This window comes from Ursus arctos, unplaced genomic scaffold (genome assembly GCF_023065955.2).
Source record: "Ursus arctos isolate Adak ecotype North America unplaced genomic scaffold, UrsArc2.0 scaffold_32, whole genome shotgun sequence".
Taxonomy (NCBI): Eukaryota; Metazoa; Chordata; class Mammalia; order Carnivora; family Ursidae; genus Ursus; species Ursus arctos.
In genome coordinates, this window is record NW_026623008.1 from 14702079 (window position 1) to 14721055 (window position 18977).

General features: G+C 38.4%; 1 protein-coding gene across 7 annotated transcripts in view; it reads right to left on the bottom strand.

The window, feature by feature from the left end:
- Nucleotides 1-389: 389 nt before the first annotated feature.
- The window catches only part of HP1BP3 (heterochromatin protein 1 binding protein 3), a 34495-nt gene continuing 15907 nt past the window's right edge, over nucleotides 390-18977 (bottom strand). For 6 of the 7 annotated variants that reach the window (XM_026517151.4, XM_044390419.3, XM_026517152.4 and 3 more), the window contains 6 exons: nucleotides 18080-18234; nucleotides 10858-10948; nucleotides 5897-6056; nucleotides 4393-4504; nucleotides 2659-2772; nucleotides 390-2206 (listed from right to left, as the gene is read on the bottom strand). In XM_026517151.4, the coding sequence (XP_026372936.1) occupies nucleotides 1912-2206; nucleotides 2659-2772; nucleotides 4393-4504; nucleotides 5897-6056; nucleotides 10858-10948; nucleotides 18080-18234 (927 nt within the window). In that variant the 3' untranslated portion in view covers nucleotides 390-1911. Of the gene's footprint in view, nucleotides 2207-2658; nucleotides 2773-4392; nucleotides 4505-5896; nucleotides 6150-10857; nucleotides 10949-18079; nucleotides 18235-18977 lie in introns of those variants that run through there. The other variant, XM_044390420.3, reaches the window with a different exon arrangement.

The following is an 18977-nucleotide window of genomic DNA, read 5'->3' on the forward strand; positions in this document are numbered from 1 at the left end:
TCTTAGTAAAACGCAAAATGATTTTTTTTAAACCTCTTACTCATTAAATAAGCAGGTTCAATATATCTAGAAACATCATTTACCATCCATATAAAGAATTCAAAGCAAATAAACTGGTGCTTGTATTTAGAAAGGAAGATGGGGGCATGCTGCTAGTTCAGTCAGCAGAGCAGGCGACTCGATCTCAGGGTTTGAGTTCAAGCCCCACACTGGGTATAGAGATTACTCAAAAATCTTTAAAAAAAATTTTTTAAGCTAAAAAAAATAAAATAAATAAAAAGAGGAAAATGGATGGCAGCTATTCCAAGGAGTAGAAAAGACTCAAGCGAATGCAACTTAGCTACTTCTAAGGATATACTAGAAATTTTAAAATATAAGCTACAGTTCAGCAGCTTTAAAATTTCATGTTTATTCATATTTTTCAAAATATATGTACATAAAAAAAGGAAGATTTACAACAGGAAAGATTGCCTTACATGCAACACAAATTCCAATGAGCTCATGATGGGATCACACATGATTATGCATCTACTTCAAGCCAATTTTCTCCAGTCCATTTCCCAGCCACACGCTAGGCTGCAGATGAGATCCCAGGAGACAATGCAAGCGGAATGAATGACATAAGTATCTTGTGCCTCTGGCAGCACTCAAAGGGGCCAGAAGGTGTACACCAAAAAGTTTAAGACAATTAAAATGTCAAGTGCCACAGGGAGGGTAAATGATAACCGGAAATCAGTATTTCCCAAGTAGAAAGCTAAGTACTATTGAACACAACTGCACGATACTAAAACAAATACAAATGATGAAGGGTTAGGTAGTCGGGCTTCATTTGTTATTTTTTTCTTTTCTTTTTTTTTAATATCTCAAAAAGGAAGCTACTTGCTTGATATCAAAAGTGCTGTGGAAAGAAAGGAGGGGAAAAAAACCCACAGATGAATCTGGAATTTAGTTTATTTTAGCAAATTGTATGGTTTTCCACTTAACATTTCTACATTAGCAATGATGTAACTCTCCAACATTTCCTTATAAAAAAGGCAAACTGGAAATGACAACTCATGCTCCAAATATTAAAAAATATATTTAAACATTTGATCAAGAAGATTTTATATGTTTTGGTTTTTGGTAACACAGGTGACACCAGAAATCACAAATTCAATATATTCCTGTATTTCCCCTTCAGTCAAGAATCAAGTGGTGGAGGGAATTTGTGCTTGCGGTTGAGGGAATGCAATGCCCTGGGCCGGTGAAAAATACCTGTGAATTTACCAATGTGAAAGTGGCCCAAAGGAGTCACAGGTCTTCAGAACCTAATGAAATCATAATGATTTTTGGCTTATTCCCAAAGCTAAGATGTCTCTGTATTTATATAATTGGAGAGAGAGGGTTAGTGGAGTGGTTTTATAAATAAGATTAATTATTACAGCTATAACTGGAGTCTCCAGGCAGAAGGCTTTACAATTTAGTCAGTGCTATATACTGCCTCTTTTTTACTTCCAGCACCCGACCAGCATCCTATTCTTGATGCTTTCTACAAATATAAAAATCTTTGCAACTGTTTAGATAAAGCTGGAAGGAGGAAAAAAAAAAAAAAAAAAAGCCAAAGCTGACCATAAAAAAAGAAAGAGGGTTGGGTGGAGGGAGAAAAAAATGACAAGTGTAGATTATACAGTTCAGGAAAATCCAGAGTTATCGCAGAAATTAAAATGACTGAGGGAAGGGGCAGGCACCAAGAACAGCACCTAAAGCTAACAAATGCCTAAACTGGTTTATTTATATTCCCTCCCCACAATGTTCATAGGGGAGGAAAAAAAATGTAATTTTAAAAGCATCAAAACTAAAACAAACGCACACTGACCTTAGAAAATAAGATTCTGAATTTTATCATGATACCCTTTTTTTTCCCTATAAAATTTACTTTTTTGCTTTGAAAGATTTCTTCATGTTGGATTTGCCCTTGCTGGGCAATTTCACTTCCTTTCTCACACTGGCTGCAGGCTTCTTTGAAGAGCCACCACTAGGTTTCTTGATGACTGAGGATGAGGGTCTGGCTTTCTTGGCAGGAGTTTTGGCCTTGGGAGGGGCTTTCTTGGGTAGGGGCCTAGCTTTCCCCCGCTGGGCAGCTGGGACTTTAGGTGCAGGCTTGGATCCTCTCTGCTTCACGGATGCAGCCTTCACGGATGACTTCGCTGGGGTTTTCTTCTGCAACCTGTGAGAACCAAAGAGCAAAGGCCGACACTTAGTACTTGAGAGATTCACTTTGCCGGGGTGAGCAGCTACTGTGCCACAAAAGACAGAGCAAAGATAAAAGTCACCTATGTAAAGGATAGGAATGGGATTATTTTTAAACTACAGCCTTTACTAAAATTGTATAAAATTCAACCAATTCATGGAAGTCTATACATAATTCATGATGCTTTTACTAAGAAAATAGGGGTTTATTTTTCTTTGAATAACCAACACTATGGATATACATATTTGACCAAACGGTAAATTACATATTCACGGGGCTTCCTAAGTTCAAAGCCCCTGAATTTTTAAGAAGATAAGTTCAAATGTTACACAAAGAACTTTCTGAGAGGGCTCCTGCGTTGTGAAGTTGCTGTGACTATTCCTGCCATTCTTCGCGCTTAGGCAGAAGGGCCTCGCCCAAGTCCACACCTCCTCTTAGGTGGAGGCTCTTCATCGTCAGAGTCTTCTTCTGAGGAGTCATCCTCCTCTTCATCCTCATCTCTTGAATCATCAAGCTCTTTCTTTGGAAACAGAACTCCTGGGCTATGAAAAGAGAAAAGGAAAGAAAAATTAGGTAAAATCAGGTCAAAGAGAAGTCCTACACAAGACAAGGGAGAAATGTGAACCTAGGTGTTCTTTCCCGGACATTCCACTTCTTCCTGCCCTTCCAAATGCCATGTTACAAGTATCACTTACAGTTTAACCTATTCTGAACACACAAAGTTAAAACAAATCTGTAGAAGTCCCAGACCATACCTCATTCCCTTCCTCCTGCCATTTAATAAAATTGATTCTTAATCATTGACTTAGCAAACAATTATTTAAGCTCCTGACGTGTGTCCAGCACTACTGTATTAGCCACTGAATATACAGCAGTGAATTGTCCATAAGGCAGCAAACAGTTTGCACAGCAGTATACATTTTTGCCCTCAAGATAATATAAGACCTCAAAAACAAAGACCTCAAAATAATATAAAGGCTGAATCTTTTCAAAGTTTTGGAGAAATTCAGCAAGGATTTTCTAATTTTCTTTGCTCTTACTGATAGAAATATTGATCCCATTGATTAATTCCTTAAATTATAGATTTTATGTGCTCGACTTTAAGAATTAAATTTAATGTTTGAAAAATTCAAATAATATCCAACCAACCAAGTAACACCTACCTAGGCTTGTGAACAAGGTACAATATAAGGAACTACACTATATTCTTGCTAAAATAGGGTTTTAGTAGTACATGTCATGGCACTTTACTAGAAATGAAAGTATAAGAAGGCCATTGCATGGGTGCACAGGACAATGCTTGGCCCAAAGGAGGTGCTCAATATATTTTTTAGTGCAGTAATAAATATAGATAAAAGAGATTTTCAAGGAAATGGCCCTGTCTCTGTAGTATGGAGAAGGCAAATTAGGATTCTTGGAAGCAGCCAATGCTCTCCCTCCTTGAATGATGGACAATTTTTTAAAAGATTATTTATTTATTTGAGAGAGAGAAAGAGAGAGTGAGAGTAAGAGAAGGCATGAGCAGGGGGAGAGGCAGATAGAGAGGGAGAAACAGACTCTGCTGAGCGGGGAGCCAGAGGTGGGGCAGATCCCAGGACCCTGAGATCATGACCTGAGTGGAAGGCAGACGCTCAACGGACTGAGCCACCAGGTGCCCCAAATGATGGACAATTAAAACATTCTTAATCCTCTAATAATCTTGTCATTATCATTTACTTAATAAAGAACAAATGAGCATAAAAATGGCCAAGGACCTCAAAGAAACAATAGCTCTGGCAGGATACCAACATCCTGCCATTCTTACGTGAAAAGCTTTTACTCTAAAACAATACTGCCTTAGGTAGGGGCACCTGGGGTGGCTCAGTCAGTTAAGCATCCAACACTTGGCTCTGGCTCAGGTCATGATCTCAGGGATCATGAGATTGAGCCCTGAGTCGGGCTCCATGCTCAGTCTGGGGGTCTGCTTGAGATTCTCTCTCCCTCTCCCCCTCCTGCTCATGCTCCAAAATAAATAAATAAATAAACCTTAACACCCCCCCCCCAAAGCAATATTGCCTTAAGTAGTCTTTATTTTCAAGTAGAACAGTAGTAAGTTAATAAATTAAGACCAAGCCTGTAACCTAGAATAAGATTTTACTTCACATTATGGGCTAGCTACTTACCTGGGATAATAGGGAAAACAGAGCTGGAAGGTGCCACTGAATCCTTTACCAGAGATCTGTTCCATCCACCCATTCTTTTCACATTTCTGCAGAGTTTTCTTCAGCAAATGCACTGAATAAAAAATTTAGAAATGAAGAAAGTTTATTCAATTTGATTAATTCCCTCAACTACAATCAGTTATACATCAATCTACTGTCACAGATATGTTGACATGTGCTAAGGGAATTCTTTGTGGTCAAAGGGTTTAATAATTCACTTAACAATTAATTAAGTGCCCATAAAGTTGAAAAGGTTAAATTGTCACAGCAAGAGACTTTAGAGACCTTAAGTCAAGTTCCTCATTTCAAAGGAAGGAGAACAGGAACCCAGAGTAGTGACATGCCCTACAGTGGCACAAAAATGATTAACAGCCAACTTAAAACTAAACCTCTCATCTCCATTCAAACATCCACTGAATACCGTTTATACTAGGAAAACCACCTAGGAGAACAGCGATACAGATCAACAAACAACAGAACAATACCATGGCTTCTAAAGGCCTTACCAATTCTCATCTTTCATACAAAGACCCATCAAAACTACATTTTACAGTGATTCAGTGTCCAAAAAATAGCTGCAATATCCGTGAAACAGAAATGGTTAAATAACCAACTTCATCTTCTCTTCTAATACTTGACCAAAAGGGAAAATCATGAAATGGTCTGTAAGGGTCAGTATACACAGTAAACACAGTACACATCTTAAGGAAGGAAGGAAAGATAAAAAAAAAAAAAAAGTCACACAGCAGTTCTCAAAGGAATGTATGAAAAAAATGACCAGAAAGCATTCTTCTATAACATTAAAAAATTCATACTGCATATATGCTAAAAGTCTATTAAGACTTCAAAATTACTTTTAATTAAAATAATAGTCTAGTTTGCATTTTGTTACTTATTTTCTACTTTCCTTACCCTATACCACTATGTCTATTCTAGTAGCTCACTGAAAAAATACCCAGACTCACTAATCTGTATGTGATAGTACTGCTAGGGTAAGGCTTTTAATCTCCAATCTCCACCTTACAGGGTAAATACACTTTACTGAAAAAAAGTATTTTCTGTTTTAGGGCCTAAGGCAATGAGAAGTAACATAAGCCATATTTTAAAACACTGGCTTGGTTTCAAGGTGAAATTAGATGTTTTAGTAAAACATTCAGAAAGGCAAAAAAGATACTATACTTGAGGGGTGTTCTGAACCAAGGATTTATCTAAATTACGATAAAAACAAATATGGGATTTTACAGCAAAGTAAAATCAAATCCTAATCTTCAATTGACATTGTAAATTAAGGATAAGCCTTGATCATTTGCTTTTCTTTTTGTAAACAATAAATTTGTAAAGCTGTTGTTCCCTCTTGGTTTTCACAATCGGTACTTAATGTTTTGTCATTAACAGCACAAGCTGTAAAACTTTTAACAAGATAATTCCCCTGATCCCAGTAGATGCACACAACTCCTCATCTTACTTTGATAGTTAGAATTGGTCCCTGGGTGGTTCTCCAGGACATACTTCTTCAGAGCAGTGGTGGAGCAGGTCTTCGGCTCATTCATGGCAGCAATGGCAGACAAGATTGCATATTCCATCAGGCTTCCACCAAGCAGGGGTTTCTCCCCTGATTTCTTCAGCTGTTTTCCAAGGAGGAAGAGAAAAGCATCAAGACAACACTCTCCCAAAGCAGGTCAAGACAAGACTCCTCTGCACCAGGTGGGTCGGAGTTCCTGCATTAGCACAGATATGTTTTACAATAAATTGTCAGGTTAGGGACTTTCTCTTCCCACTCATCAGGTATTCAATCTAACTGAGGAGTCCCAACCCTCCTATGGATATTCCCTCTTTCCATTTACCCCTCCATCCAATCTAAAACAGCGACAGCTACCCTAACTCAAACAGAGTAACAGCTCTACCACAATAAGCAAGTTAACTTGTCATGCCCCAATAAATAAGATACTTTTGAGAATACGTCCTTTGTCTCAATCTGAAAAACGCAGTAGTTATAAAAATAATAACCTTTTTAATCCTGTAAGGAAAATAGCAAAGGAAAAGCTTAATAAATATTTAGGGTATCAAACAACAGAAAATTCCATAGCATATTCCAAGGACAAAAGGATGGGGAACAAAGATCAGCACCATTAAGCAAAAAGGGTAAAAGGACAAACTCAGGTTATGGTCTACAACAGAGATTCTCAAAGAGTGGTCTACAAACCCTCTGGGGTTCCTGAGACTCTTTCAGAGGATCTGCAAGTTCAAAGCTATTTTCATAGTAATACTAAGATGTGATGTGCCTTCATCACTGTGGTGACATTTGCACTGATGGTAGAAAAACAATGGTGGGTTAAACTGTTGCCACCCTACCGTAAATCAAGGAGGAGACAAAAAAATGTACCAACAGTTACTGTATTCTTTATTGCTATGCACTTGTGGGTAAAAAAAAAAAAAAGTCAATTTTACTTAGGAATGACCTTGATGAAGTAGCAAAAATTATTTTATTAAATCTCAACCCAAGTGCATGTCTTGTTGATACTTTATGGGATGCGATGGGAAGAACACACAGAGCATGTCAGCTGCATATGGAGGTATGATGGTGGTCTCAAGGAAAAGCACCCCCAGTGATTGAGTTCTGAGCTGAACTAACTGCATTATTCATGGAACACCCTTTTTTACTTGACAAAACAACTAATAGCTAAACTATAGTTATTTAGGATTTGGGCATCTGGTAGACATTCTCTTGAAAATGTATTAAATAAACCTCTCCCTTGATAACAGTATTTGTTATCAGGCATAAAAAGCAATTTTTAAAGAAAAAATTAAAATCACGGAACACTTGTATTTACACCATGGTGAGCCTGGTAATTTCCTAGTCCTTAAGTATTGTTCTGATGAGGCCAGCGGGTGATATAACGTTACTTTTGTTATTGTTTGATGAAATGTAACAATATTTTAATAACCTGCAAAATTCAGTGAACCACTATTTTTCAAATGACCATGTTATAAAATTACACATGGTTAGAAGATCCACTCAAAAGTTCAAGATGAAAAGATTTTAAGGCAAGAATACAAAAAGGTCACTGATGTGGTCTCAGGTTCTACATGGCAAGTAACCTTTAAGGAATTACTACAAAATCAGTTACTGTAATACACGACATTAACAAAATAAAGGACAAAAACCACACGATCATCTCAAGAGACACAGAAAAATCATCTGACAAACCCAACAGCTGGTTCATAATAAAAACTCCCAACAAACAATAGAGGAAAATATTTTCTTAACCTGATTAAGAAGCATCTATGAAAAACCTACAGCTAACTTAACGGTGGAAGACTTGATGTCTTCCTTTTAAGATGGGGAACAAGATGAGGATGTCTGCTCTCATCACTGTACTGGAGGTTCTAAACAGTGCAAATAGGCAAGAAAAAGGCAAAACAAAACATCTAGACTCGAAAGGTAGAAGTAAAATGGTCTTTATCTGCAAACGATATGACTCTATGTAAAAAATCCTAGGGAAGCCACAAAAAATCCTAAGGACCCTACAAAAAAGACTACTAGAACTAGTTCAGCAAAGTTGAATCAATATAAAATCAACAGACAAATCTATTGTATTTCTATAGGCTAGCAACATCTAAAAATGAAAATATGTCCATTCACAATAACATAGAAAAAGAATAAAATACTTAGGAATAAACTTAATGAAAGAAATGTTAAGACTAACTTTATACTGAAAACTACAAAATGCTGCTGAGAAAAGTTAAAGATCTTAATAAAAAGACAGTGTTCATGAACTGGAAAAGTCAACATTATAAAGATAATGATTCTTCCCAAACTGATATATAGGTTCAATGCAATCTCTACCAAAATCCTAGCTGGCTTTTCTGACAAATGGATTCTAAAATTCATATGGAAATGCACAAGAGCCAGAATAATCAAAACATTTTTTTTTAACCTACATTTTAACATTTCCCAGTTTCAAAACTTACTGCAAAGTTTTCAAAGCTACAGTCATCAAGACAGTGTGATCCTGGCATAAGAATTCACATACAGGGATGCCTGGGTGGCTCAGCCGGTTAAACGACTGCCTTCAGCTCAGGTCATGAGTCCCACATCAAGCTCCCCGCAGAGCAGGGGAATCCGGTTCTCCCCCTCCCCCTGCTCATGCTCTCTCTCTTGCTCACTCTCTCTCTTTCAAATAAATAAATAAAATCTTAAAAAAAAAAAAGAATTCGCATATAGATCAATGGAACAAAATTCAGAGTCCGGAAATAAACCCTTAACATTTATAGTCAATTGTTTTTTTATAAAGATGCCAAGGCAATTCAGTGGGCAAAGGACAGTCTTTTCAATAAATAGCATTAGGACAATTGGATATCCACATGCAAGAACATAAATATTTATATCCTTACCTCATACTACAAACAAAACTCAAAATGGATAGACCTAAATGTAAGAGCTAAAACTATTAAAAAAACTCTTAAAAAAACCCCATAGAAGTCAATCTGGTGATAAGTTAGGTGATGATTTGTTAGCTACACCACCAACAGCAGAAGCAATTTTAAAAAATGATAAACTGGCTTTCATCAAAATTAAATACTTTTGCATTTCGAAAGATACCATTAAGCAAGCAAAAGCACTGACCACAGATTAAGAGAAAATATTTACAAACCATGTATCTAGTGAGGAACTTGTATCTAGTTGCATAACTTTTTTTTTTTTTTAAAGATTTTATTCATTTATTCGACAGAGATAGAGACAGCCAGCGAGAGAGGGAACACAAGCAGGGGGAGTGGGAGAGGAAGAAGCAGGCTCATAGCGGAGGAGCCTGACGTGGGGCTCGATCCCATAACGCCGGGATCACGCCCTGAGCCGAAGGCAGACACTTAACTACTGTGCCACCCAGGCGCCCCTAGTTGCATAACTTTTATATCTCAATAAGACACATAACCCAACTTTAAAAACAGAAAAAGGAATTAAATAGACATTTTACCAGAAAAGATAAACAAATGTCCATTAAGCACATGAAAAGATGGTCAACATCAGCAATCATTAGGGAAATGCCAACCCAAACCACAATGAAACAGCACTATATATCCACCAGTATGGCTAGAATTTTAAAAAGACAGTAACATGAGTTTGCAAAGATATGGAGAAACTAGAACCCTTACACTTTGCTGGTGAGAATGTAAAATGATGCAGTCACTCTGGTAGTTTCTCACAACATAAATTTACCATATAGTCCAGCAAGTCCACACTCCTAGTTATGTATGTGAAATAAAAACGTGTCTGCACCAAGATTTGAATGTAAATGTTCATAGGCAAAGTTATTCAGAAGAGTAAAAAAAGTGGAAATAACCTCAATTTTTATCAACTTGTGAATAAACAGGAAGTGTTAGATTCACATAATGCGATACCATGTGGCAATACAAAGGAATGAAAGCACTGATTCACGTCGCAACATGGACAAGGCTCAAACAGCAGTGTGCTAAGTGAAAGAAGCCAGACACAAAAGACCACATACTATATGACTCTATCTCTACGGAAAGTGTAGAAAAGGGAAATCTATATAAAGAGAAAATCAGCTAGTAGGTTGGCTGAGGATGAGACTGGGGAGAGACTACGAATAGGCACAAGAGAACTTTTTGGGTGATGAAATGTTTTAAAACTGGACTGTGGTGATGGCTGTACAACTCTGCAAATTTACTAAAAATCATAGAATTATAAATGGTAACTTAAAATGAATGTATTTTATGATATATAAACCATACTTCAATAAAGCTATTTAAAACATTATCATTTGTTCTGACTCTTGGTTTCGGCTCAGGTCATGATCTCAGGGTGGTGAGACTGAGCCCTGGGTCGGGCTCCACACTCAGTGCGGGGTCTGCTTGTCCCTCTCTCCCCCTCTGTCCCTCCCACCCCCGACATGCTCAACAGCTCTCTCTAATAAGTGAATAAAATATTTTTTTCTAAAAAAAATTATCACCAGTTGCGTTTTGGTAGAGTATCATAGTATCCACAACTATTGGAAAATTATCTTAAACTACTCCACGCTTTTCTAACTGTATTTCTATGTGTGGTGAATTTTCTTCATGGATATAATCCAAAATGTGTTGAACAGATACCAGCTGTCTTAAGCAAGATTTTAAAGACTTTTGCAAGTTTTTAATAAACAGTACCCCCTTCTTCTCAATTTTTTTGTTTTGGCAAATATAGTTATTTTTCACAAAAAAATGTATTACGCATGCTAATGTGAAAAATTTTTTTAAATTAATATTTGAAATTCCCTCAGTTTTAATTTCTAATACAGTAAATATTGATAGGTATAACCCACATAAAAAAAACCTCTTGGGGTCCTCAAAAAATTTTTAGAGTATAAGGAGGTCCTGAAACCAAAACTTTTGAGAACCACTTCTCTATAATCCTTTTCGGCCTCTAACCTGGAATGTCCCAGAAGCACCTTTGCCAGTTATTTGTTCTAACTGGCCTCTCTCTACTGCCCTCTGCAGAGCATTCTTCAACAGCTGAGGTCTGCAGAGAAAACAAAAGAATAACGATCAATAGATCAATGAAGGAGAGATTTGGAGAAACAAATCCAGGGTTATTCCCTGAACTATGTTCTGATTCTTATTACATGTGGTACTTTGTTAGAATGGACAATAAAATAAAGTACTGACACCCTTAACAAAAGTGGCATTCTTTTTTTTCAAGCAAAGAAGTCAAGTCATTACCCAGATACACAGAACCATGTACCACACACAACCAATTCCCGAACTTCAGGGCACTCCAAACACCCTCCATTTATTTCCATCAACCACAATGGCAACCAAACTATGTAATCAAGCAAAGCATGTGTATGCTTAAAGTCCCACTCAACTCTGAAATTCTCTGAGGCAAAATTCCTAGATTTTTTAAAAAGTACGTAACACACTAACAAAAACAATGGAGTCATTTTTTATAAACCAGTATCTGAGGTTAGCCTAATAAAATATAATTCCCTGGGAAAGAAAATTGGTTGTTCTTAACAGTGTCTCTGTCTTAAGAGGGTTATAGTTTAAAATACACAAACACCACTAGGTCATCAAAACCAAATGGCAGGAAAGAAGAAACTGAGTATCATTAAAAACATAAAAGGGGCATTTAGCTGGCTCAGTCCAAAGAGCATGAAACTCTTAATCTTGGGGTTGTGAGTCCGAGCCCCAAGTTGAGTGGAGATTACTTAAAAAATAAAATCTTTCAAACAAACAAACAAACAAACAAACAAACAAACGAACAAGTACAGGACAGTCCTGTCAAGGAGCAGCAGTCTGAGAGACGGGTGGGGAATCTTAGGTGCAGGGACAAACCGATCAAGCGGACGTAGGGCTTAAAGGGGACTATGTGCACGTGTTCTCTCTCCCCTGCCCCCAACAAATAAATAAAATCTTAAAAAAAAAATTTCTACATTTTTCTAGGCCTAATCAAGCCCCATCTCTTTAACTTACTGCCAATTTCCAGGCACAGATCTGTTTTGAAAAATTCTATAGTCTGCATCACACCATTCTGCACTTACTAAGGTGCCAAGTGCTGTTTGAAATGCTTTATATGCGTGGAATAAACCAGAAAATACAACAAATCCAAGAAATAGGTACTATTATTGCCCATACTTTACTGATGGGGAAAAGCTGAGTGACACAGAAAAGTCAATTCTCCAAGGTCACACAGCTAGGCAGTGGAAGAACCAGTTACAAACTTAGGCAGGCTGATTCCAGATTCTACGTTCTTACTCACTGTGCTATGCTTGCACTTTCCAATATAAGATACCCAGAACAGTGGAAAAGGTAAGAAGTGTGAAATTGAAAAATAAAATAAAGTTCTAGCTTTCCCAGAGAACAGTCAGGTAACCCTGGATAAGCAAAACTGAGGTAGGAATATATATTTTTAAGTCTATTTTAAGAATTATGGAAAACAGTGTAAACAAAAGTGTTTTATAAAGCCCTATGCAAATTCAAGGGACTTTTATTATTATAACAAAGTTTGTTTCTAATTAGATAATTACACCAGTTTAATTAGAAGCAGGGAATAATGGGTGATTGCTGATTGCCATGTTTTTCAACCGTGGAGAAAATCAGTCTGCACTGAGAGATATTAAAATGAAAGCCATCCACAGAGAGAATCAATGGTAAGGGATGGAAAACAAAAATGCAGCTGATAGTAGCAAGGATTCTGAGTTGCAAGCATCTAAATAAGAAAGTTACATCAGTCCGTTAGAAATGCATTAATGGGGCACCTGGTGGCTCAGTCCGTTAAGTGTCTTCCTTCGGCTTGGGTCATGATCCCAGGGTCCTGGGATCAAGTCCTACGTCGGATCCCTGCTCAGCGGGGAGCCTGCTTCTCCCTTTCCCTTTGCCCTTCCTCCCTGCTTGTGCTTGCTCTCTCTTGTGCTGTCTCTAATAAATAAAATCTTTAAAAAAAAGAAATGCATAAATGGAATTAAGAAGATCAAAAGACTCTTGATATTACTTAGTGTTGAAAGTGTTATAAGGGTCACCAAAGAGATTAAAAAGTTTAGAGAAATAGTAGAGGGCATACAGCCGAATCTTGGGCTATGTTCTTATTTTGGTGGAGGCAAAGAGAAAATCGAAAAGAGACTATGATGAAGTTATACCAGACACAATGATTCCTAATGCCATGTCAACAGAAAAACTTGAAAGTTTCTTTCTTTCTTTTTTTTAATCTTATTTGACAGAGAAGAGAGAGAGCGCGCACGTGCACAGACACAAGCAGGGGGAGCAGCAGAGGGAGAAGCAGTCTTTCTCTCTCTGCTGAGCAGGGAACCTGTTGTGGGGCTTGATCCCAGGACCCCGGGATCATGACCTGAGCTGAAGGGACCATAACACTTAACCAACTGAGCCACCCAGGCGCCCCTACCCTTTAGAAAGTTTCTAAAGGTACCTTCTTAGAATGAACCCAAAGTGTCTATGTAAACCCAACATGCCCAGTTTTTAATTTAGGGTTGCAAAAAATCACTGTTACCAAATTAAGGAGGTGACTTGCATATTATATAAAAAAACACTGTCTTCTTAAAATTTAACTTTTTTGGGGGGGGGATAGAGGAGGCAAAGATAGGGAGAGAGAGAGAATCTTAAGCAGGTTTTATACCCAGCACGGAACCCCACATGGGGTTTGATCTCACAACCCTGAGATCATGACCTGAGCCGAAATTAAGAGTGGGACTCTTAACTGACTGAGCCACCCAGGTGCCCCTAAAAAATACTCTTGAAACATTAGAATCATATTTAGCACAGTGTAATGTTCATACCATGAAAACGATGTTGCAACTGAGACATAATATTAACATGAGTTGAACACTTAGCTATGTGCCAGGCACTGTTCTAAGTGCTTAACATGTACTAAGAGATTTGAGCCTCCTAATAACCTTATTGATACACTGTTATCAATGAGGAAACTGAGACACGGAGGGATAATTTATTTAGTGATACAAAGCTAGAAAATGACAGAATCAGGATTTAAACTTAAGGGGTCTGGTTCCAAAGTCTGTGCTCTTAACCACAATGCTCTACAGCCTCTAGTATATGGGAAGCAGAAATTCGTGTCTCATTTCACATGCTCCGGGATATATACTCTTTGTGGAATGGCCAGGTGAAATGCCCATATTCATTCGTTCACTTATTCAACTAATATTTATTGAGCATCTACCATGTGTTAGGCTTGGAGGAAGTAGAAATGAACAATATAAATAAAAATCCTGGCCTTCAAGATCCTGACATTTTAATGGGGTAGACAGGTAACTTTAAAAAGACCAGGCAGATGTAGTATATATTAGAATGTGATGAGTGGTATGGAGAAAAATAAGGCAGAGAAGCAGCATTCTGAATGCTGGGAGAGGAGGGAAAGGTTGCAGATGTATTTTGGGTGGTTCCATCAATCAAAGGCAGTGTATGGGCCATGTCTGGACACTGACTGGAACAAACCAACTATAAAACGTCATTTTGAGGGGTGCCTGGGTGGCTCCGTTAAGCATCTGCCTTCAGCTCAGGTCGTGATCCCACGGTCCTGGGATCGAGCCCCGCATCGGGCTCCCTGCTCTGCTGGGAGCCTGCTTCTCCCTCTCACACTCCCCTTGCTTGTGTTCCCTCTCTGTCTCTCTCTGTCAAATAAATAAATAAAAACTTTAAAAAAAAAAAAAAAAAGGTCTGTTTAGGGGCACCTGGGTGGCTCAATCGGTTAAGCATCTGCCTTTGGCTCAGGTCATGATCCTGGAGTCCTGGGATCAAGCCCCGCATTGGGCTCCTTGCTCAACAGGGAGTCTGCTTCTCCCTCTGCCCTTCACCCTGCTTGTGCGCTCTAATAAATAAATAAAATCCTAAAAAAAAAAAAAAAAAAAAAAGAAGAGGTCTGTTTATCATAGTATCTTAACACCAAAGCCAAAGTAAATGCTTACAGATTAGATGGAGGTGTGGGAGAGAACAGCACAAAACCAATATTTTTGGCTTCAGCAACTAGAAAGATGATGTCGCCATTAACCAAGGTGGATAAGATATGGAAGACACAAAGCTTTTGGGGGAAGGGGGTCAAGAGTTCAGTTTTGAATATGTCAAGGCAGAAACACAAGAAGTGACAGCAAATAAACATCTGTCTAAGTGAATGTACAGCCAGGAGGGAGGTATGGGCTAGATTTATATATCTGTAAATTACTAGTATCTTTTTTTTTTTAAGTATTTTATTTATTTATTTGAGACAGAGAGAGAGAGAGCAAGAGCGCACACGCACAAGCAGAGGGAACGGCAGGCAGAGGGAGAAGCAGACTCCCCGCTGAGCAGCCAGCCTGATGTGGGGCTCAATTCCAGGACCCTGGGATCATGATCTGAGCTGAAGGCAGATGCTTAACTGACTGAGCCACCCAGGCGCCCCAGCAGTGTATAGCTTTGACAATGAAAAGAATTACCAAGTGAATGTGGATAGAAAAGACAAGAAGGGAGCCTGGCTAGGTCAGTCAGAAGAGCATGAGACTCTTGATCTCAGCGTCATGAGTTTGAGCTCCACACTGGGTGTAGGGATTACAAAAAAAACCAGAACAAAACAAAAACCAAAACAACTAAAAAAAAAAAAAAAAAAAAGACAAGAGGCCTAAAGTCTAATCCTTAGGAGACTGAGAAAAAATGGGTAGTGAAGTTGGAAGAAAATCAGGAAGATGGGCTGTCCTACAAGGCAACTAAAGAAAGCGAAGAAAGGAAGTAGGAGTCCTTGACTGTGTCAAACGCCAGTGAAGACCGGTAAGTAAGTTAAGGACTATGAACAGACTACTAAACTTTACAACATGGAGGTCATCAGTGACACTGACAGGAAAAAGTAATTCAGGTAAGGTGGCTGAGGGTGAAGTATGACAAAAGTGGGTTTAAAAAAGTAGGAGGGGAGAGGAGTGCCCGGCAGGCTTAGTCAGTAGAGCATACAACTCTCAGGGGCATGATCTTAGGGTTGTGAGTTCAAGTCCCACACTAGGTGTAGAGCTTATTTAAGAAGAATAAAAAATAAGTAAAAAAAAGGGGGGGGGCAGGCGGGGGAAGATTTTAGATAGCAAGTACAAATAACTCATACTTTAAAACTGGATTTTTCTTGTTCTTTTGTTTCACCAGTTTAAGTACGACTGAATTATCTGTATGTATGACAAGACTCCACTACAGTCAGAGGTAAAGAAAATCATTATGGTTTCACAGAAGTAAAAGGAAAAAGGGTTTCAAAAGAAAAAGTTACCAATAATAAAGTCATAGGAAAAGGTCTTCAGGTTTGTTACCATTTATGGGTTGGTAACCCATCTATTATCAAATTTTGTTTCAACATAAGATGAGGACAGGAAATGTTCCTACAGATTAGACATGGAGCAAAGTTACGCTGCTAGCAACAACCGGTCTGCTGTGAGTAGAGCAGTATGGTAAGAAAGAAAAAAGCTGGGAGAAGATAAGGTCTCCAGTCACCAGAGAGTAAAGAGTGATAAATATGAAATGTGTTTCCATCTTTAAATGCATCATACATGCATTTCTAGCTCACAGCTCTATCTGTGGGTCATACTCAGGGCAGAAAAAATATGAAAAAATCAGAATATTAATTTCAAACTTTGTGCTTCTATGATTCCCTTTTCTTTTGTACCACTTCAATGACTTTTTTTTTTTTTTTAAAGATTTTTATTTATTTATTTGACAGAGATAGAGACAGCCAGCGAGAGAGGGAACACAAGCAGGGGGAGTGGGAGAGGAAGAAGCAGGCTCCCAGCAGAGGAGCCTGATGTGGGGCTCGATCCCATAACGCCGGGATCACACCCTGAGCCGAAGGCAGACGCTTAACCGCTGTGCCACCCAGGCGCCCCTCATTGACTCTTTAATTGGGCACTCTGAAGATCACTAAGTGCTTTTCTGAAAATACGGTGTCTGGGCTGAAATTTCAGCAACTCTAATTGCATGCCTCAGTAATGCAAGTAAATACTGGTACGAAACAATATCAGGACAATGTGTATGCAATGTAAAAATCATGGAAATGACTCTGGATTGAAGACAGTTCTCCAAAAGTCATCACAACAAAGATCTCACATAAACACACTCAAAACAAACTCTGTGAACTACAAATTTAAACAAATTAATATATCTCCATAAATCCACAAATTAGCACGTGACAGTCTAAATGATCAATCTAGGTATTTGTAAGTGGCAACGTTTTTAGAAATGAATTACTACCAAAATTCTCCCAGAATTTTACCTTAAATGTTTAAATGAAAATATTATACTATGTCTCTGTAGAGGTTTATAGAAACCTGAATTCTCTTATGTTTCAAACTCTAAAAATAATGCACACTAATCACCTCATACCAACTGAGAATAACTAATATCAAAAAAATCAGAAAAACAGGGGTTGGCAAGGATATGGAAAAACTAGAACCCCTGTGCACTGTTGGCTGGAATGTAAAATGATACAGCCGCTGTGGAAAACAGTATTGCAGTTCCTCAAAAAAATAAAAACTAGAATTTTCATATCATCTAGCAGTTCCACTTCTGGGTATATACCCCAAAGAACTGAAAGCAGGGTTTTAAAGAGACATGAGTACATCATTGTTCATAGCAGCATTATTCACAATAGCCAAAACGTGAAAGTCAACCCAAGTGTTCATTTTTTTTTTTTTAAAGATTTTATTTATTTATTTGACAGAGAGAGACAGCCAGTGAGAGAGGGAACACAAGCAGGGGGAGTGGGAGAGGAAGAAGCAGGCTCCTAGCGGAGGAGCCTGATGTGGGGCTCGATCCCAGAACGCCAGGATCCCGCTCTGAGCCGAAGGCAGACGCCCAACAACTGCACCACCCAGGCGCCCCCAAGTGTTCATTTTTTTAAAAAAAAGATTTATTTATCACAGAGAGAGAAAGTGCACGTGCAGGGGGAAAGGCAGGCAGAGGGAGAGGCAGACTCCCTGCCAAGCAAGGAGCCTGACGTGGGGCTGAATCCCAGGACCCTGAGACCATGACCTGAGTTGAAGGCAGATGCTTAACTGACTGAGCCACCTAGGTGCCCCTAAATGTTCTCCTTCTTGAATATTTACTCTTTCTCCTTTCTCATGAGAAAAGGGCTAAGGGAATAACACAGACATCTGTACTTAAAGTCTAGGCCAACGGCTCATACCTGATATCCACTCTAAGTTTAGGATAATACTGGGACACGTATTTCCTGATGAGACTGTAGGAAGCTTCTTTAGGTTCACAAAGGCGAGTGAAGGCCAATGGGAGGATATCTTCCAACTTTACTTGTGGTTCTGGATCCACTGCAGAGCTTCTGTTCTGAAATATCAAAAATTATCATCATTACAGAATACAGAGTTCTCTGTTCAAATGCTTCTCAAGGGCTTTCCTAAATTGACTGCCAAATCAACTAACTTGTAGAAAACTTTTTTCCACATTCAAATAAATATACCACAGGGGTATAATAGCACTTGTGTGGCAACTTATTTGAGATAAGAACTTCAAATTGAGAGTTAAAGTATGTATAAAAATTGAAAAGAGGGGCACCTGGGTGCCTCAATTGGTTAAGCATCCAACTCCTGATTTTGGCTCAGGTCATGATCTCAGGGTTGTGAGATCAAGCCCCAGATCGGGCTCTGTACTGGGTGGGGAGCTTGCTTAAGATTGTCTCTCTCCCTCCCTCTCCCTGGGCCTCTGCCCCTCCCTCTCCTAAAAAAAAAAAAAAGAAAAGAAAAAGAAATGGTAGATTTCAGTTAAAGGTCCTAGTTTACTCTTAGCCTTCAAATAACAAAGAACAAGAAGGATCATGCGGCACCAAAAAGCACTGTAAAAAAGTTCATTTCATTCAAAGTTTTAGGAAAAAAGTACAAAAATCTTTGGAGTTGCAAAAACATAGATGTAGAGAAATAGTCATGATTTCAGTTACGGACACAGAGGAAATACTACATATTTCACTTTATTATTGTACAAATACTTTCCATAAATTATGTATCTCAAGGAGGAGAAATGTTAGTATGTACAAAAAAGAAAAGAAAAAGGCTCTGGGTATAGTTTTGGGGTCT